At 47.6% G+C, this 20116-nt stretch overlaps 3 protein-coding genes across 7 annotated transcripts in view; 2 read left to right on the top strand and 1 right to left on the bottom strand.

Annotated features, from left to right (window-relative positions):
- Nucleotides 1-4585, top strand: part of MSI1 (musashi RNA binding protein 1) — a 30251-nt gene extending 25666 nt beyond the window's left edge. For both annotated transcript variants that reach the window (XM_036393244.2, XM_036393243.2), the window contains 4 exons: nt 505-573; nt 695-849; nt 1306-1371; nt 2301-4585. In XM_036393244.2, coding sequence (XP_036249137.1) covers nt 505-573; nt 695-849; nt 1306-1347 — 266 coding nt within the window. In that variant the 3' untranslated portion in view covers nt 1348-1371; nt 2301-4585. The remainder of the gene's footprint in view (nt 1-504; nt 574-694; nt 850-1305; nt 1372-2300) is intronic.
- Nucleotides 4586-6934: 2349 nt separating this feature from the next.
- On the top strand, nt 6935-8676 carry PLA2G1B (phospholipase A2 group IB). The gene is made up of 3 exons (XM_036393432.2): nt 6935-7092; nt 7810-7937; nt 8555-8676. Exons 1-3 carry the CDS (start codon nt 6986-6988, stop codon nt 8674-8676), a joined length of 357 nt encoding a protein of 118 aa, XP_036249325.2. The 5' UTR covers nt 6935-6985.
- Nucleotides 8677-11671: 2995 nt separating this feature from the next.
- SIRT4 (sirtuin 4) lies at nt 11672-19658 on the bottom strand. Of its 4 annotated transcripts, XM_036393520.1 has the most exons (6): nt 19381-19588; nt 16861-17366; nt 15927-16221; nt 14630-14833; nt 14015-14187; nt 11672-11793 (listed from the first exon to the last, which is right to left on the bottom strand). In XM_036393520.1, the coding sequence occupies exons 2-4, from the start codon at nt 17358-17360 to the stop codon at nt 14681-14683; spliced, it is 948 nt and encodes a 315-aa protein (XP_036249413.1). In that variant the 5' UTR covers nt 17361-17366; nt 19381-19588; the 3' UTR covers nt 11672-11793; nt 14015-14187; nt 14630-14680. The 4 variants fall into 4 exon arrangements, with proteins under 4 accessions (XP_036249413.1, XP_036249412.1, XP_036249411.1 ...); XM_036393519.1 differs by lacking the exon at nt 19381-19588 and adding an exon at nt 19636-19658 and having other exon boundaries at nt 11672-14187; XM_036393518.1 differs by having other exon boundaries at nt 11672-14187.
- Between the last annotated feature and the right edge of the window lie 458 nt (nt 19659-20116).

The raw sequence follows: 20116 nt of genomic DNA, 5'->3' as shown, positions 1-20116 counted from the left end.
AGAATGGTATGTCTTGAGCAAAGAAATAGGGAGAAAGAGGCTATTAAACTGTTATTCAAGAATATTAACAAGAGACAGAGGAGGGGCTGAGCCTCAGGATGTTAAGCCTCAGCTGCTGTCCCTGAGCTGTTGCCATTCTCCACATTTACTGCCAAAATCTGGATCTGCAGCTTCAGATTAACTGCATCTTGCAAGCTTGGTAGTGACAGGATACATCTGAAATTGCCCACTTCTCATTCAGCTCTTCCACACCGTGCCTTTGGCTGCTCTGGGATGTGGGCTTGACAGAGCATGGCTTGTGCAATCCCCTGGACACTGGCTATGCAAAAGAGCACTGATAAATTCAGGGCTACGCACTTCCCCGTTGTCATCCTTTAATGTGTGGTGCACTAAGCCAATACATATGTGTGAGCCCAGTATTTTGCAGTAGGAAATGCAGGCTCCCTTTGAGGAGTTTCCCATGTAGCCACAGTGCTCCTGAGATGCCTGCTCCTTCTTTTGCAGCAATCCCCCTCACTGCGTATGGACCGATGGCAGCAGCAGCAGCTGCGGCGGCTGTGGTGCGAGGGACAGGTAACTCCACTTTCCTCCCCAGCACGGGTCCTGCAGGAGGTTTGCCAAGGGGTTGGGGAGGGGGGTGGGACGGGGTTGCATTTTTGGGATCTTCACTCCGTAGTTCTGCTGCCTGCTGTAGGTTCCACCCCCAGTCGCACCGGAGGCTTTCTGGGCACCACCAGTCCCGGGCCGATGGCAGAGCTTTACGGAGCCGCCAACCAGGACTCAGGGGTCAGCAGTTACATCAGCGCTGCCAGCCCAGCCCCGAGCACCGGCTTTGGACACAGCCTAGGGGTGAGTGCTCCCTCTGGGCCCTCTCTGGAGGGAGGGACATGGGGAGTGGGCTGTGTCTCCACGTGGTGAGGGAGGTGAGCAGCAGCGGGCAGCCCCCTCAGCCCACAGTCTGTTTTCTGGTTATGAAATACCACCCACTGCAGCATTGGCTGTGCCACTGCTGAGCCCCAGACCAAGATGGACAGTGCAGAGCACACATGCTTGGTTTCTGTTGGCTCTCTCTGATCACCACTCAAGGTCCTGATCTCCAGTCCTTTCCCTGATCTAGCCCAGGCTTTCCAAGAGCCCATCTTGGCCCTGACACAGCATTCTGCAGGGCAATGTGATCTTTAGACCTGGCACCTCCAAATGAAAACATTTACTCTGTCATCTGGGCCATGACTGAATTTGTTGTGTTAGCAATTCTTCTTCACTGTTCTTTTGTTTAAGAGTGGGGTTTTAACTCTTTCTTCACAGGGTCCCTTGATTGCAACAGCTTTTACCAATGGGTATCACTGAAGCTGGGGACCAAGGAGGCAGGAGGTAAGACAGCTTTGAACAGGAGCAGGTAATGAGAGAGAGGAGTGAGGTTCTGAGCTGGTCCCTGTGCTTGGGCTCTCAGCTGAAGCTGTGGATGTTGCTGTGAAGCTCCATGGCCTGGCCCAGCCTGTGGGAGGAGTCCTGTGGCCTGCCTGGGCTCCCTCCTGAACCAGGAGGCTTGGCAGGTTGGGTTCCTACTGAACACTCCCCAGGCTGGGAGTGGAGAGTGTCTTAGTGTCTGGCACAAAGAGGAAGAAAATGAAGTACTGACAAAAAAAGAAAACATCTACAGGGTTGGCCAGAGTCACAACCCAGTGGTGATCTGAGAGACAAGCTTGGCTCTTCTGTGGGGCTGGGGAAGCCTCCACCATGCAGCTGGTTGTTCTCACTGCTGCTGAGACCAGTCTCTGGGAAGTGAAGTTTTCATCTCCTGCCTGGGAGAACGGCAGAAGGACAATCTGATCCCTTCTGGTGTTGGTCCTTGGATGGGCTGAGAGGGAACTGGTGAATAGTTTTTGTTTGCTTTGCAAATATGACTGAAGTTAGCTGGCTTAAAATTTAAAATTAAAAAAAGTGAACAACCAGCTTTTCAAAAAGGAGGGCAAAAACTGGAGGGAGCAGTGTCCAAGACAGGAGCCCATGGCAGCCTGGCAGGGCTGGACTGAGTGCTGGGGAAATGGTTGGACTCTGCTATGTCCCAGCCCTCACAGGGACCAGGCCATGTGGGGTGTGGGACCTTGTTCCCTAGGCCTGCACATTGCCATTGAAGACAGAAACATCTCTGCTGTGCCTGCCATGTGCAGAGCAAGACTGTGTCGGGGCAAAGTTTGGGTATTGAGTGTTTCTGTCAGAACACACCAGAAAAAAACCCCAGGAGGAAAGCTGTGGCTGTTCTAGACCCTGTCCCTTCCCTCCCCTGCTGTTTCCCGCAGATTCCCCAGTGACCTGACCGAGGACAGCGCGTGGCTGGAGGATCTGGTGAGCCTCGGGGGATGAGCCAAGGTTTCCTTTCTCGTGAATCAAACTGCACACTGCCGGCTGGCTGCCAGGCTCCTGCCGCCCTGCCCGATCTCTCCCTTTGACCAGACCACACTGGACTGAACCCGAGGAGATCATCTCGCTTTCCTACTAACCACCGACGGTTTACGCTTCCCCCTCCCTGCCCCCAGCCCACTGATTCTTCTTTTATTTATTTTATTAGCTGTTAGTTTTATTTTTTTATTTTATTTTTTTATCTTTTTTGGGGGCTGCCCCTTCTTTTTGTTGTTTGCTCTTTCCCGAGCTAGTAGACATATTTTATGAATTGGCTTTGTGATTGTGTTAGGTAGTTTTCATTGAGGAGTATTTTTATTTGGCTTTGAAACTGTTTTGAATATTTTCAACTCTGTTGTTGTTGTCGTCAGTGTTTTTAAAGCACGGTATGTAACAAGAATGCAGTTCTGAAGGGAAGAAAGAGAGAGAGAGAGAGAGAGAGAGAGCAAAGGCTGAGAGGAACTGCTGTATTTCTATTTTTTTTAAAGAAACTGTTTTTAATTGTTTCTGTTTTGTAAATGTGAGGCTTTGAAAAGTGTGAAACTCCAAGGATCCGAAAACGTTGGACATTGCTATGGAACAAAACAAATGTATATTTTGCTAAGTGAAAAACACTATCCTTACAGCTGAAAGATTTTTTTTTTTCCTAGGTTTAGTTTTACGTGGGGTTTTCTTTTTCCTCCTGTATAATATGTAAATATCGTGAGCTGAACCTGGCTGCTGCCTGCAGCCTGGCTCCAAGGAGCAGCTCCAGGTCCTGGACTTGGTGCCGCAGCGTGAGCAATACTCTCCAGCAGAATCCTGACAGGACTTTGTTCTTTTTTTGTACACCTTTTACTGTAAGATTTTAAGACCTCTGATGAGATGAGATGAAAGGGGGGCGGGGGGGCGGGCGGGGTGAAACGTACCAGCCATCGGCTGTTTTGCTGAGCGGGTTAAAGCTGCTTCCAATTGCTTGATGTACAGACTCCATCCCTGGGCTCCATAGCACCGGCTCTGGGCTGGCTTAGGGAAAGGCTTTGCCGCCGTTGCTTGTCTTGGTTACTTTGAAAGGAATTCACTCTCCAAACTTTATCGCTTGCGTCAAGATTTCCTGGGAAAGGGGATCCTCCTCTGGAGGCGAGGGTATCAGAAGGGGTGTCGGCCAGGGGGAGATTTGGGTAGTCGTTCTCTGAAGGGCAGGGCTCTGGGATGGGGATTCATTAACAGGGGAGAAAAGCATTAGGGTGGTGATTTGGGGGCGGGTTAAGGGCTTCTCAGGGATTATATGAATTATAGAATTGCAGCTTCCCGTTTGCTTTACTCTGTGTTCTGAAGACTGTGGGAATTTGTCCGTTGTCCTGTGCGGGGCGATCTGGTCCCTTCTCCAGAACCTGCTGGGGCTTCCCCTGGTATGGTCCAGGCCTCTGCCAACCAGCACTCTGCCAGGGGAGACCTCCAGCAGGAATACATGGGGCAGGTTTGGGTCTGGATTTCAGTGAACCAAAGACCTTGTTAAGGGGGGTGATTAAGCCTTTTATTAAGATGCAGCCAAACTCTTTTCCCAGGGAAATAAAAGCTTCATCTTAAGTTTTAAAAATCATTCCCTCTCTTCCCCCAAACTGAGCCCCTGTAAAGGAGATGGGCATTTAGAAAAGGACTGGGAGGGCCACAGTGCCCACAGGGCCCTTTTTCTCTTCTATCTCTCCCCCGTCTGCTGGAACTTGTCCTGACCTGGGCGATGCGTTTGGAGAGTTCTGTTTAGGTAAGAAGGTACTTAACAGATCAGTACTGAAAACACAAAGCAATAATTTTTGTTACTGAGACAAGAGTCTGTATGTCTGTTTTTTTAAATATTTCCTAATTAAAGAAGAGCTGCATTTTATTGGGTTTATTTTTATTCTATATACTTCAAATTTGGGTCTGCGGACAGCGCTTTCCTCCCTCTTGGTGTATGCGCTGAGCTGCTTCCGTGCCCCCTCCAGACATCCCGGGCCAGCTGTGCTGCTGCTGGGCTGTGAGTCACTCTCTGGCCACTGCCTGGAGGCTGGGGCTCTGGTTTCAGGGTGGGCATTTTTTTTAAAAGAAATAAAGCTGTGTTTTTAAGCCAGTAAGTTATTACACTCCAGTGTTTGTTCTCTCCACACCTGTAACCCTTTTTCCAGATTTCAGTTTTAAATTCCTAATAAATTATTTGAAAACTGTCCTTCTCTGTCATTATTTGGGGGTGCAAGGTTTTCCAGTGGGGGAGATTTCAGGACCTGGCAGGAGTTGCATCCTGCCTTGAGGATAGAATCCCCAGGCAGGTCTCTGAATTGCTGTTCTGCTCCCACACTTTGACAGTGGCCAGTTTATAATGTGAGGCAGATCTGGTTTTAGTGGAGATTGTGTCTCTTTACATTACAGAGGTTTGTGTAAGTATTTGTAGGTTCAGAAAATGAGATAATGTGGTGCTTACAGGGTTAGCACATACCCTGGATTCAATTGACTGTGGTGGACCAAGGAAGCTAGATGCAAGAAAGTAAAATGTGGAGATGGGAAGTAAAGTCCTTAACAAAACAAAAGAGAGAAGGGCTTACAAAAAAAAGTCTTAAAAATAATTTAAGGCTTAAGCCTGTAAATTTGAACCAGTTATAGGTTGAAATGTGCTCACAAGTGTACCAAGGGACCAGTGGCTTTGTATACAGCACAGGTTGGGGGAAACCAAAAATAGCATTGGTGGAAAAATCTTTACCCTGCTGGGATTTTTCTCATGAGGCTCTTGTAATACTCACGTGCTTGCTTTCCCACACTTGGTGATCCTTTTGTTGAACTAAAAATGTAGGAAATTGTTGACTTATGATTTTAAAAAGGCCTGTTGACTGGAAATTTTCTAGGAAACATCAATAATACATCATATACAGAGAACAGAGAAAAAGGAACCGGACTCCTAAGTTTCATAGGTAAGAAAACAATTTTTTTTTTTAATTTTAAAAGCAGAGAAGACAGAGATCTCTTAAGTGGATATTGAAGGGAAAGTTGACAGATTGATATGTGGGCAAAAGACAAAATTATTTTTTCTGAACTAACTGTGGTACAGATTGTTCTTTACATCAGCCTTTAATGTTTGTTCAGTATTGGGTTAGAACACGGAGAATCTTAAATCAACCCAGCATCTGTTCAGCTGTAGGTAACCCATGAGTGGGGAGCCCCAGAATGGGAGCACTTGCAGAGATCAAAGAAGTCAGAATGGATCTGTTTGTTCAGCACCATGTCTAACTTTGCCTAGATGTCCTATGGATATGTCAACATCCAGTGGGTACTGTGGGTGTCCTGGTGTAGTTTCAGACCCTATGAGGAGGAAGGCGTCCTCATCAACCCTTTGGAACCTACTGGTGGGATGTGAGCCCAAAGTTTCCTGCATGAGCACCCTGGTGTATTTGGCTGTTGTAGAAAGGTGGCCTTTGTGTTTCTCTGGTGCTTTGTTTATCAATGCAGACTTGATAACCATGTTTAGGAACCATATCTTGAGTGTAAAAATGTCAGACCTGTAGCCCTGAAAATGCCAGAGCCTCTGGGATCTAAATATGAGCACACTGTTTTACTTACCCCTGACTGATTCCAGGAAGACTTTTCTTACCCATTATTTTTTAACTTCTTTCAAGGTTCCCAACTCTCCTCATCCTGTGGCATAGAAAATCAAAGGTTCTTAACTGGGTTCTGCATTGGTGTTGGAGAAAGAGAAACTGCTCTAAGTCACTGAAGTCTGCTGTGTATGTTGAAACTTCTAAGCCTGGTTCATTTCCAATGTAGATTGCTTAAGGCCACATAAAACCAGATACTACTCCTTGTTTAAACCACCTAAAGGTTTTCCAGGTCACTTGGCTCCTATTTCTTGTCTAGTAGTACCTCCTTCTCCTCTGTGGTTTTAAAGTAAAGAATAGCTTGATTTTTTTTTTTTTTCAGGTGAGCTCATGCCAAATGGTCATTTGATATGAGTGGACAACCTGTATCTTATTCTCTGAATTATGCCAGGAGAACCCATGGAGAGATACAGGATTAATGATATGTGGGATACCATAAAAAGAGAATGCAAGTATTAGTGGCAGGTGGTTATTAGTGTGCCAGAAATTCCCAACGTAACTACCATACTGATATTATTTTTTAGTAGAGAGCCCTTAAAAATATCCAGATCTTTCAGGCTGACTTCTAATAGTAATACTACAAGAATTTAATAGCAAAATCCTAGAGAGCAAATATTTGCCTTTCCAGCTTTTATGGATTTAACTCAATTGGCCTTCAACTGGTCACGCCACAACCTGACGCCCACAGCCCCTGATGGAAGAAGTCTGCATTTAGTAACATAAATACTGGCTGGTTTATCTCATACCACGTCAAGGTGAGCTTGCTGTATAAAGACTCATTTCCCTTGGCACCAGTGTTTGTGTCAAGAGCTGCAAGGATGAAGTTCCTGGCCCTGCTTTTCCTGCTGTCGGGTGTGTAGGTGCCCTCGTCCTGGCCCAGGTAACCCCAAACCTGACTCTAACCCCCCTCTGTCTGTCTGTCCGCAGTGGGTGCAGCCAGTGCCGAGGAGGTCTCGCCCCGGGCCGTGTGGCTGTTCCGTGAAATGATCAAGTGCACCCTGCCCCAAAGCCACCCACTGCTGGAATTCAACCACTACGGCTGCTACTGCGGCTTGGGGGGCAGTGGCACTCCCGTGGACGAGCTCGACAGGTACGACTCTGCCTTTACACACCTCTTTCCTTGCTTGTACTTTCCTGCTTCAGCTTCATCTCAGCTGGCCCTGCCTATGAACGTTTACGAAACTCTCTGGCTACTGTGAAGGAAGCTTTCTTTCACAGATGGATTCAGGGGAAAAGGATGTGGTCTGTCACACCTTGATGCCTTATTACTAAGATAAAATATAATTACAGTAGCTCTTCTCTTCTATGGCAGCACAGTGTGCTCATTCCAGAATTTTTTTTGCAGCAGCAGTGCTGGGCCAGCAGCCTGGATGCAGCTCTGCACACTCTGCCTGGTGCTTGACCATCAACATTTACAGGCTGGGCTGTAAAATGCTAGGAAATGGCACGGGCAATTTAGAGACACACAAATCTGGCAGCCAAGTCTTGGATTGTGTTGGCTGAGAGCTTGTCAGCTACCAGGCACTGAGAGGGACGTGTAGAGTAAACACTGGCTTTGACTTTCCCTGTGCCCAATAGACAACTGTGAAGGTGCTCCCGTAAGTATTTACCAGGTACCTCTTGGACCATGAGCTGGCACAAGTGTATCCCTTTGAGGTCCTTTGTGTCTGCCCTCTTATTGCTGGGTATCTTTTTTTTTTTAGTGTCAAGAGCCTTGTCAAAGCAAATCTAACGTATTTGTGTGTCTTACAGGTCAGTTGAGCCTGTGATTCTAGTATTTTCTAACCTTTTTCTCCTTGCTTCCCAGGTGCTGCCAAACCCATGATCGCTGCTACTCAGAGGCAATGAAAATGGAATCCTGCAAATTCCTCCTGGACAACCCCTACACTAAGCTGTACCACTTCAGCTGCTCTGATGGGCAGATCACATGCAGCAGTACGTCCATTTCCACTTCACCCCAGAGATTCTCCAGCCTCTCAGGAAAGGGCAGGGCTGTGTTACACTCACACCTCTGCGGCAGGAAGGCACAAGTGCAAGCTCTTGCCAGGGGACCTGGTCATTAGAAAGAGGGCACCTCAAAGAGGCACTGGAATGAGTATTCTCTATATAGCCCACAATTTAAAGTTTGTGAAGATATATGGTACAACAGAATATAGAGAAGCCTCTCTAGTCTCCAGGGGATTGAGTACTTTTCTGGGAGGCCTTCTAATGGCAGTATGCAAGAGACCAGCATGTTAACTTGGCGTTGTTATATAGTTTCTGCCAGACACCTCTGATGAATAGTGGAGACTTACAGGGCTCTGGAACGGAGGTAAAGAGCTGAGAGGTTGGCAGATAAGGCTGCAGGCAAGGGAAGAAGGGGCAAGGAGAGAGATGGATTGGCTGGAACACACAGCTTTAGGGGCACTGGGTTAGTGGGCAGAAGCCTGTTCTCCCCTAGAACGATGGCAGCAGTGAAACGGGCACACCGTGACAGAAGAAATGCCAGCCCGAGCCTCTGCAGCGCCTGGCGAAGGAGCCGCGGGCTCTGACCGCTCCCCTCTCTCCTCCAGGCAAGAACAAGGAGTGCGCCGCGTTCATCTGCAACTGCGACCGCACCGCTGCCATGTGCTTCGCCAAGGCGCCCTACAACCCCGAGCACAAGCATCTGGACACGGACAAATATTGTAAATAGTCACCATCCTGTGGCTGTGGGCAGTCGCAGGCCAAAATAAACAAATAAATAACCTAAACCGATACTCGGGGCCGCTACTCACCGCCGCGCTGAGGGGACGGGGCGGCGGGGGGGGCGTGGGGGAGAGAGGGAAGCCCCGCCCCCGCTGCCCACGGCCCTGTGTGGCGCGTGAGGGGCCCGAGGCGCCCCCGCGTTCTCTGATTGGCCCTTGGAGGCGGCGGGGGCGGGGCGCACCTGCTCAGGGCCTCGCGTGCCCCACCCCGCCCCTCAGGTGCCCGCGGGCGGGGCTGCTGAAGGTGCGGCTGTGGCTTCCCGCCCTCACCCTCCCGGGACCCCTCGGGGCGACCGCTCCCTCCCCGCCCTCACCCTCCCGGGGCCCCTCGGGGCGACCGCTCCCTCCCCGCCCTCACCCTCCCGGGGCCCCTCGGGGCGACCGCCCCTGCCCGCCCTCACCCTCCCGGGACTCTTCGGGGCGACCGTCCCTGCCCGCCCTCACCCTCACGGGGCTCCTCAGGGCGCCCTTCTCCCGCGCCCTCACCCTCACGGCGCCCTCACTCTCCCCGGATTCCGGAGGGCGCCCTTCAAGCCTTCCCTCAGCCGCCCTCGCCTCGGGCTGCCCACGCGTTAGCCGCAGCACGGCTGTCCTTCTTCCCCGGGGCATCGCTGCGTGAGGGTCTTGAGCCTTTTGGTGCTCCTTTCTCCTGAGGGTCTCTGCTTACCCTGGGGAGCCCTTCCCCTATTCGCAGTCAGGAGCTGCAGAGAAGGAGGTAATGTCAGCCTGGAAGGCAGGGAGCCCCTCTGAGGGACGGTATCTGCCCCGCTTTCCCAGCCCTGCCAAGGTCCTGTGCCAAAGTTGCCCCCCACCCTTGGTACCGGTTTTGCTGGCAGATATTTTTGGAGGTGTGGGTGAACTCCTGGGGCAGGGTCTACACACACCTGCTTGCTGGCAGGGCATGAGGAGGGCGCCGGTTCATCATCAGAATGAACTGTACCCAAACATGGAGCAGACCCCAAGGACCTGAGAGTTCTCTGGGAAATGAGAAACAAATGGAGAAAGAAGAAGCTGGCTTGGTATGTTATTGAAAGGTACTTGCAATGCCTTCCTTCTGAAAGTAAATGTATCTGTAAGGGCATTAGAATGATATTGAGAAAGGATAGTGAGTTGCATTTAGTTCTTCTTTTCCTTGAAAAGGGGAAGGGATTGTGTCACAGCCAGACATTCCATTTTATGATAGATTGAGTCCTGGTTTTTTACCAGTATTTGTTGCTTATTTTTCTCACTTATTTGTGTTATGTGAATTTTCTGGAAACACTGACTGCTTGGAGTCTTCCACAGAAATCTTGAGGATCCTGGGTGCGATTCTGTCATATGGCAAAAATGAATCATTCTTAGGGCTGGAAGAGCAAGATGAGGTCTCTTGTACTCACTCACTAGCTTAGATTCTCTGAAATTATTGTTTGTAGAACAGTAAAGCTCCTAAGTAAATGTTACTAAAATCCCCTTGTGATAAACCTCATTGTAGAGAAAAAAAGTAAAATATCATCACTATCTGGAAGGAACACTGCACTTTTGAGCTGTATTATCACAAGTAGTGAAGATTGCTGGGGTGCATTGGAAGCATTTCAGAGACTCAGTATGAATTTTGCCTGTAACAGGAATTCTAGATTTGAGGTGAGCAGTATATCTACTCCTGGCATCCAGCATTTGGAGCATGCTAGCATTCCCTAGACAAACCCCATAGATAGATAAAGGCTCAAATATATTCCATATCTGTCTTACTCCATACAGATTTTATAAGCCTGCACTTCTGTTTGATCCCTTGATCACACTTCTCATTTCCCTGCCCTTTTGGTGGTGTGAAAGACCCTCCATTAAACCTAAACATTCCCCATCCATGGGGAGCCTTCCCACATAATGCAGAGTGTCAGGCCCTAATGAACGCACCGGTGGGGAGCTGAAGGGGCTGTGCAGAGCTGCTCATTAGGGCTTTGAGGAACTTTGTGGGAAGAGTAAGAGCAGGGCTGGTGACTGCTTGAACTGCCAGTGTAGGGGAGTACAAGGAGTGTGTGAAGATCTACCATGCTGGTCTGTACTTGTGTTCCAAAGCAGAAAGGGATTGCCTGGAATGCCAGGTATCCCTGTGCTCAGCAAGGGGGAGCTCTGAGACCCTACACAGCACCACAGCTGGTGCCTGGGATGCTGGAGGGAGAGCAGCTCCCGGGGCTCACTGCAGAAGTGAAGCCTCAGTCTCTTATCTTTTCTCTATTGTTGTTTTCTATGCCAAGATTTTTCACTCTCTGCAGGGAGGGCTGAATTACTCTTAACTACATGGGCATTGCACAGATGAAAGAGAGTGCTCCAGCTGAGGTGAGACGTGCAGAGAGCAAACAGTTCTGCTGATGGTAATGATCCTGTGCCGGTTTCTGTTTGGGCCTGGAGACCAATTCGAGACACTCGCACTGTTGCTCGTCCTCTTCAGGCTCAGCTTCTCTTTTTCTCTGCCATTGTCTGGTTAGTGGTGCAGAAGGGAAGAAGTGCACTGGGGTACCTTTCCTTGGGAAGGAAGATGACCAGGAGCTGCACACAGAATTGCAGGAACAGTCTGGAACAGTGGTTTTAAAGCCCATCTGGCTTGACTCTGCTGTTTCCCTGCCTGCTGCAAAGGCTGGGAAAGGGTGACATCCAAGGCAGTCACAGGGGAAGAAGCACACTCTAGATGGTGGATTTAGTCACCTTCACTCCACTGAACCTCACAAATTCTGCATGCCCTGGGTTTTGGGTAATTTTCTAGAAGTAATGAACAAGCAGGTGTGTCAATAGGAGCAATCTGACTGTAAGATGTGGGAGGCTGCACTTAGACCATGGGCACCAAACCCTCTGGGCCATTGCATTCTGTGCTGCCCTCACTGGAGCTCAGTATGTGAAATACCTTCCTCAGACTTCTGGACTCACTTACAGATGGCTCTGAGAATTTGCCCAGAAACAAAGACAAGATTTGCCAAATAGGAAGTAACTTTTATTTGCTTTGGTAACTCCAACCCCACTTTCAGAGGAGCAGAAGAAAAATCCATTATAACGTACTCTCAGCTCCTCTATCCAAGCTTCAGGAAGAACAGCTGTAAGAAAAAGAGAAGAGCAAAAGCTGTTGATTCAGCTAATTTCATGTCATGGCTTTTGGTGTAGGAATTTTAGGCTCTCTCAGGCATTTCTCATGTGAGCAAACTTAATGGTATCTTGGGGAATATGTTAAGAAGTGAAGTGTTCTGATCCTGTTCTAAAAGAGGTCAATTTTAGTACTGCTAGATCAACTTAGCAGAAAAAAGAAGGAACTTCTTCATCTCAACCTCATATAGTTGTTGTAGATATGCTCATTACCATATAGTAATAAACCATGCAGAGGAAATTTACTGTTATTTTCATTTATTCTGAGTCATTGTCCTGGTGGCTTAAAAGTACAGTGGAGAGTTGGGGTAATGACTCATCTGAGAGTGATGCTGAAGGCACACCCTGACTCCTCTCCCACAGGCTCAGCTGCAGAACAGGAGAGCAGGCAGGGGTAGATGAGGGAGCTTTAGTTACCTGTCACAGAACTCATTCCAAGACTTGTTTTAGACTGCTTGGCAATGCTCCCACACCTTCTCAAAATGCTGGCTCTACTGGCACTGAACCTGCAGCCCCTGGTTTTGACACAGCACTGTGGTGTAAGGTTCATGGAGGGGGAGAGGATGATGTGGATAGTGAGAAACTCAGCCCCAGCTCCTCTGCTAAGGAGGCATCAGTGTCTCTTCTTACAGGGAAAGCCCCTACATGTAAACATGGTGTAGGTGGAGACTCTGCTGTGCTTTAGGCATGATTTCTGCAACAGCTTTGGTTGGTGGGACAGCTGTACTGTGACAGGACTGCTAAAGATGGAGAGAGATCTGTGAGCTTTGCTCACTGCCAAGCAGCAGAAACCTGAGTCACTGCAACGTGGAGTCACCATTCAACGCAAGCAGAATGCAGGTGGGAGTCCTGAACTGTTCTTGCTTGGCTTCAAACTGAAGCTGTCTCTCCTCTAACCCAATACAGCCAAAGCTTGAAACGTATCAGGCATCTTAATGCCCTCTGCCTTCTGCAGAAACTGGATGCCTTATGTATCCCTTAGATTCTCTGCTTTATTTGCTCTCTCCTGGCATGGATTTGAATCAACAACAAAGCAAAAATGAACTTTGCATCCTGTGGTCAACTCTCCTTGCTTTGCTACTCGACCTTTTAGCAGATGACTCTAGCATCCTTGTTTCCAACTGCTTGTTACAGTTCTTGTCAAAATATTAGTCCAGGATGCGTTACTTGAAGTAGGAGGGGGCACTTGGAAAATCCCAACAATTAAATCCCTCAGAGCTAGAATGGGGGAGTGGTGGTTTCATGAAGAAGGTCAGGTCAAACTGTTAGTGTTCTAGTTTGTGCCAGGTTCTGTATTTTACTCTGTGGACAGTTTGACAGAGTTTGCAATCCCATCCTGAAGATCAACAAAAATCATTACCCAGTTAGTGATGGATCTCCTGTTAGGAGTGTGGAAATTGCACCTTTCAACAGAGATTACCTCCTGAGGGAGACCTATTGTACAGATTTAATTGTATTTCTCTCTTAATTCATCAGCTGCTAGTAATTGCAACCTGCATTTTTGCAGTGGAAAAAGAAGAATCTAAACTGGCTATTTAGAATGTACTTAAATCATGGGAGGGAGAGAAAATTACAATGCAAAGAGTCTCAGTCTTCTAAACAATTTTAATTGATTCCTTAGCTATTCATTAATTAATAGCATCTTCAAAAATGCATTCTGGAAAATGTAGTGGCCTCACTGAAAGTAGTGCTGGTCAGATTAACTTCAAGTAACTCCTCTGGCATCTCAACAATGTTTAATTTTTCAAGGGGTCAGATAGGAAGCAGTTTAATTTGTCAACCAACAGTTGAGAGAAATGCTGACTTCCCCTCCTTGCTGGAAGACATCAGCCCTTATAGCTTGTGCTTCCAACTAATCTGTTACAAGAGCAGTGTTCTTGTTCAGTTTCTATTTTGAACCTTTTTTCTTTATAGTGACCACTGCAGTTCCTCTTGCCTCCCTTTCCTCTTTGCACACTCTACAGTATCCCACCAGTGCACTGGATCCCCCAGCAGTGTCCCACATCGCCCTCCTGTGCTACAGCCTCAAATTACCTGGTCAGAATCCCCGTCCCACCCTTCTCCTCTGGGGACAATTATAAAAAAGGTTTTTTGTCCTCAGACATGGCAGTCCAATTATCCTGTCCCAGTGAATTAAAAGGCACTGTTTAACGGCAAGGTAAGGCAGAAAAGTACTTTTTTTTTCATCCTCATTCTGTTTCCTGATACGTGAAGATGGTTTCAGTGGAGAGCACTGGTGAGGCTGACACGTGTGAGGCTTGCTGCCCTCTCCTGGTGCCCTCAGCTGCTGTGCACTGCATCTCACAGCTGCCTCTTGGATTGGAGTTTTCCCCTTTCTCAGATGAGTCCTGCAGGAGAGGCAGAAAGAAGCTCCTTTATCGACTAAATTGATTATTTTAAACAGCAGTGTTTGATTAGGATTAGCTGGACCAATTCAATCAGGAACAGCTTTTGAATTGTCAGGAAATTCACTGCAAAGGCAACAGTTGTGATCAGGTGATCCCCTGTAGCTTCCTGGTGGTCACTAATGGATTGGAATTCTACACTACTGAGTCTTCTGGATACTCCTACCCAATTCTCTGGGAGTGCTAGCACTAAGTATGTTTCTTGTTTATGATCATGGGAAACAGTATCATGGCCCATCAGAGCAGAACAATTACAGATTAACATTTACAGCCACCTTTTGGTGCAGTGAGGGAACATTTTGTCAATCAGCACATCTCAGCCTCAGCCTTAGCCAGGAACCCATATTTTTACCCTGAAAGGTGACTGACCAGGGAAGGTACTCACCTTGTAAAAATAACTTTAATCCTGCTAGCTACTGAAGCTCAGCTGGCTGGGTCATGTGCAAACAATCAAAGGCAGCAGCTCTCCACAGCGGAAATTCAGCTTTAAGGATGCAAAGTGATCCAACCTGGTGGGCCCAATGTTAAGGACTGCAATTGGCAGCTTCTTCTCCCGGGCAGCAAGAGCAAACCTGTAACCAGAGTACACCTGCAGGAGTAGCAGAAAACACAAAAATACAGGCAGCTTAGGCAAAAGAAGAGTTACAGAAAGGAATAAAATAGCTGCCATTGGCAATGGGAAAAGGGCTGTACATACATGCTGTGTTAGGCAGCTGCACTGAGCTCAGGTAGGAAATGTCTTCATTCAGGAGTGCACAGAATAGAACAGCTTTTAACCTCTGTCAGTGAAGGATTTGCAGTTTCATAGAAACTGAAACTTCAGAGCAGATTGAAGGGAAATGTCCTTGTCTTTTAGTAAATCTCTGCAGCAGTTTTTATTAGTTATCACAGGTACTTAAACGCTGCGCTTTGATGGTTCCTGCACAGCCCAGCTAAGGTAGTACAAGAACAAACCTAAGGCATTTCAATCATTCCTGTACAGAGGATTATAAGCTTAAGAAGTGCAAGCTTAAGGAATTTGTATCCAGTATCCTGAAGCCAAGAGAATCACAATCAGGCAGCCTTGGTTTTATCTTCTTCTGGGAGGTGTTAAGAGTAAGGGTTTTTTTATGTAATAGAACTTGTTCCTGGAAAAAAATTATCTTACATAAACACCATTACAAAAGCTTCTATGGTTTAGAAGCTACCTTACCTTATAGATAAGAGGCTAGTGGAGAAAACATATTGTGATACAAAGGACAATCCCAAGCAGCAGAGATATTTCAGCTCTCTTATTGAGAATTTAATAAAGAATGAGATGTCATAAACCCTGGTATTTTACACAGCGTGCCATGAGGCCTAAAAAGCTACCAGAGGCTAAAAATTTCAGGTAAAAAAATGTGAGGAATGAATTGTATCAGGTATCTTGCCTTTATGGACAATTGTGACCTGATGGAGGAGGCAGCAGAGAGAGGTGTGAATGGAGGTATTTACAGCAGCATGAAGTAGACGGGCGAAGAGTGACAGGGAAGCCCAAACAGGTCACCCATCAAGCCAGATTATAACCACAGTAAAAATGAATTACAAAGAAGGTCTGCAAGTGCTGGTCTGATCCACAAGCCATTTGTAGTCCTAAGCTGTGGGACCAAGGATCATTGCAGGCAGAGAAGCAGGAACGCAGTTTGGGAGGCAGACCTACTTACCTGCATAGAGGATCCTGCTATCAGCATGGAGTCTGATTCTGCCAGGCGCTGGTGTACAAAACTGACTTTTTCCTGGCTCACTGTGTCTCCAAAGAAAGTCACATCAGGCTTCAGGATCCCACCACACTTACGGCAGGCTGGGACTTGGAAAGTGCGCACCTGCTCGTCCGTCAGGAAGACATCCCCATCCGGAGCCACCCCAAACGCTTCAGCTTTCCAAGTGGGATTCAGAGCTTCAAAGTGCTCCTGCAGCTCAGAACGCAAGATTCGGTCTCCACAGGCCAAGCAGAAAACCCTGAAAATTAAGGCGAAGTCTTAATAGAGAGTTTCATGTCAGCTGAAGATCTGGAGACTCTAACTTGTTCCTTAGGAGGCCTGTCATGATTTTCCACATTTATTTACCAAATAGTACAGGTCAAGCAGATGTATTTCTACTCTGTTGCTTTGTAGGAATGCTCTAGAGGAAGTGCTTTCAACCCTGCCATGCATCCTCTCTCCCAGTTCATGCTGTGCTTTTTCATCTAGAAATTTTGGGTGATCCCAGACAGGCTGTGATGGCCCTTCTCCAGTACATATATCCCATGCAATTCTGGCACTATCCACTCTGCCTAAGGTGGATAATCCTTGTATCCTCATGATCTCTTTGTTCTCTTTACTAAGAGGACATCTGCTGTACCAAGGAAAGGGGAAATGGATGCAGGTTTCAAGGAAAGTGATCCAAATAATGCTCCAAAAAATGGAGTGGTGGTCATGTTTCTTAAATACCATGCTGTGAACAGCACTGGGTTGTGATTTTTTCTCCACCCCAACCCAATACCACCTTTGTGTCTGTCATCTCCAGCAATGCAGTGTGAAGATTTTGCCTCCTTTCTCAGCAGCTGGCAGTGCAGCTGTGTCAGTCAGCACTGAGAGCCCCCAGTGCCAGCAGCTGTACCTGTGTGTGCAGCCGTGCAGCTCCGTCATGCGCTGGCTCCCAGCTTTGGTGTGAAGGGCATCCACGTTCTGGGTCACCAGCCAGTGCAGCTTGCCCAGCTTCTCCCAGTCCCTCAGCACCAGGTGTGCCTTGTTTGGCTGGTGGGAGGAGAACTGGGGCCAGCCCACAAAGTTCCTTGCCCAGTAGCGCTGCCGGGCGCTGGCGCTGCGGACGAACTCGGCGTGCTGGACGGGCCGTCTGTCTGTCCTGGCATAGAGCCCCACTCCCTCAGAGCGGTAATCAGGGATCCCTGACTCGGTGGAGATTCCAGCTCCAGTCATTACAAACAGCCTCTTGGAGTTAGAAACAAAGTGCTGCAGCTCCTCCACTTCTGCAGGATCTGGGGGAAGACAGGCTGGCACAAAAGTCAGGTTTGGAGAGGCTCTGGATACAGAACGGGATCTGCAATGATGCAGTCTGACAGCTCTGAAAATGCCACACCACTTCCTGGCAGAGAACATGTTCAGCTAAAAGGCAAGAACAGAACACATGGCAGGTAACAGAAAGCAAAAAGCATGTCCTTAATGCCATTTGCTTGTGATTCTCTGGGAAATTATGCTGTTAAGTATTCTTTGCTCTCTTTTTAGTAAAGAAACAGATTATTTTGGAAATGTGAACTAAAACTCAGCATGCAAGTATGTTCTTTTGGAAGAGGGGAACACTGAGCACAAAGTTAACAACTCTGGCTTGCAGGGTTCCTGCTGTTCTACCCTGGTGTGAAGGATGGCTGCCTAAGAGGGCTTGTAAAGAGTGCAGAAGGACCTGTGCATGTGAAGCCTTTCCCAGGTATGTGCAGCAGGCCAGAGGAAATGGCAGGAAAGCCAAGCACCCCACCCCAGAGGCACTGGCTGGTTCCTCCCCAGAAGAGACCCTTGTTCTGCACTTTTAACACTCTGCCTGCTCCAAATCAGTCTTTTATATTTACCCCATCCTTAACACATGTTGTAGGAAGGGAGAGAAAAACAACCTCAAAATGTTTTTTTTTTCCCTGACAAAGGCCTTGACTGGAGTTACTCCTGTGTGGCATGTTTTGGTTGGTTTTTGTTTTTGTTATTTACAAAGGCCTGGTGCAGAACAGGCCTTGAAATGGGACTGAAGATGATTAGGGCACTGGCTAAATGCCTCTGGCACCTTCTCTTCTGTGGGTGCCACCTCCCAGAGTCAGTGGGGAGCTGGACGGGCACTGCTTTGCTTCTCCAGCAGGCACAGGAGCTTTCTGAGAGAGAAGGGATCATCCAAAGTGTTTGGGGAAGAAGGAACTGCCTGGCAGGTAGGAATGGGAGGGACACCCTGCTTTAAGGGAGGAATGCCATGCCCTGCTGGGGCAGGCAGGATGGATGGCTTTGCTGACTAAGTAGCCTGGAATTGTGTGCAGGACCTGTTGAGACACGAGTGCATGGGTTTGGACTTTGATTTTGTTTGTGCTTTTGAGCAGTCTGCAGTTCTTTCTCCATTTCACTGTTTTAAAACTACTCTTTCTGGGCCTTACTGTGGTTTTGCAAACAATGTACAAAAAGCTTTGAGAGCAACAGTCCTGAGAATTGACTGTCTGGTATTTCTGCCTCCTTAAATCTCCCTAAGCAGGGGGGCTTGTACAAGATGTGGAGGACAGAGGAAGAACTTTATTTACTGATAAAAGGGGATGATCTCCTGAACACCTAAACTTCAGATGTACTTAAATATTGCTCTGTTTACTGTAAGACCTAGTACTGGTGGGTAACTGAGGGCTTACATACAGCTGAAGTTGAGGTGTTCAGCTCCAAGCACTGTGATGCTAAATTGTTGCTAGTGGCAAAGGGTAGATTTGCCTCAGTTAGTCTTCAGTTCTCAAGGCTTTTTGTCATCATCAGTTGAAATGCAGGGAAGATTGGACAGACTCCATAGTCTGAACTGCTTTTTGTATCTAAGCAGTGATTCTGTTTGCAATGATTTTTGCTTTGTTTTGCTGTTTAGCAGGAGTCGTGTTGGGCATTCCCTCTAAAGAGGTTTAATTTCCCATATGAATTCATTAGAAGGGACAAAGGCTCCCAATAAACTAATTTGCTTTGAGAGTAACTTGTGTCATGATGCTCCCCAAAGGCTGTTAAGGCAGCTTGATGGTAATTAAATTGCTTTAACTGATGAAAACTCTTCATTCCTGCCCCTTATCATCAAAAGATCTCTCAGAAGGAAATGTTCAGAGGCAAAATGAAATAGAAATATAATAGGGGTTGGCCCACAAGAGAGAGAAAGCAAAAATTACAGATACATTTGAAAGCTGCTGTGAACCAGGTAAGGACTATGGAAGAGAAAATATTAAAGGATGGAATATTTCTTGTCAAATACAAAGCTGCTTGTAAAATGAAAGTGCTGAGATTAAAAAAAAAACAAAAACAAAACAAAACAAAAAACCCACAAACAAAAAACCAAGAACGCCAAAACAAAAAAAGCACCAAAAACCCAACCAAACTACTTTACATAAGTGAAACTCTTTAAACGTACCTACGGAGATCTGAGGCTAGAGTTTGTTTTTAGCACACACCCAAGATGCTCCATAGGAAAAGATCAGGCAAGGTTAAGGTAGAAGAGAAACAGGATCCTACAAACGGCTACAGGCCAGAAATCCAAAGGGACCCCCGCGCCATAGGGACCCCCACGTGTCCCTTGTGCTGTGACAGCGGCGGGGACGGGGTGGCAGCCGAACCGAAGGCGGCTGATGAGAGAAGAGCGGCGCGGTGACCAACGCCGAGAACTCACCTGTCATGGTGCTGCCTCCCGGCCGCGGAAGGACAGGGCTGGCCTGCCGGAAAGGGGAGCCCGCTGGGAAATGTAGTTCACGGGGAGAAATGTGCACCAAGCACAGAGACTACAGCTCCCATCAGGCAGAGGGGGAGCGAAAGGTGCTCCCAACATCCAAACACCTGAGGCAGTTTGAGAACGCTGAGAGATTCATAGCAGCCCTCAGGGAAGCGTGTGTGAGGTTAAAATCCGAATTTATTGGATACAAATGCATGCGATGGCTTTGCTAAAATGCATTGTAGATGCTTGTCGTTATAAAATATGTGTTTTCTTTTAACCAATACCAACATGTTTTAGGCTTAAAATGTGGCTAAATAAATTACTGAAGAAAAATCCGCTGAGGGCTGTTAAAGATACGTCTAGCTTGGGAACTAGGGCAGTGCCGATCTGTCTGCTGCCGACTGTGCACCCTGGCAGGAACCCATCTCTTTGCCTCCCT

This window comes from Molothrus ater, chromosome 18 (genome assembly GCF_012460135.2).
Source record: "Molothrus ater isolate BHLD 08-10-18 breed brown headed cowbird chromosome 18, BPBGC_Mater_1.1, whole genome shotgun sequence".
Taxonomy (NCBI): domain Eukaryota; kingdom Metazoa; phylum Chordata; class Aves; order Passeriformes; family Icteridae; genus Molothrus; species Molothrus ater.
Note: the sequence above shows the minus strand (reverse complement) of the source record. Positions and strands in the feature narration are given on the sequence as shown.

Bases quoted from the DNA above. Each gene is read 5' to 3' on its own strand.
- PLA2G1B (XM_036393432.2), top strand. From the start codon at position 6,986: ATGATCAAGTGCACCCTGCCCCAAAGCCACCCACTGCTGGAATTCAAC. The intron at 7,093-7,809 runs GTACGACTCTGC...CTTGCTTCCCAG, and splicing joins CCCGTGGACGAGCTCGACAG to GTGCTGCCAAACCCATGATC. The intron at 7,938-8,554 runs GTACGTCCATTT...TCTCTCCTCCAG, and splicing joins TGGGCAGATCACATGCAGCA to GCAAGAACAAGGAGTGCGCC.
- SIRT4 (XM_036393519.1), bottom strand. From the start codon at position 17,360: ATGTTCTCTGCCAGGAAGTGGTGTGGCATTTTCAGAGCTGTCAGACTG. The intron at 16,222-16,860 runs GTACAGCTGCTG...CTTAATTTTCAG, and splicing joins CTGCACGGCTGCACACACAG to GGTTTTCTGCTTGGCCTGTG. The intron at 14,834-15,926 runs GTAAGTAGGTCT...CTACTCCTGCAG, and splicing joins TAGCAGGATCCTCTATGCAG to GTGTACTCTGGTTACAGGTT.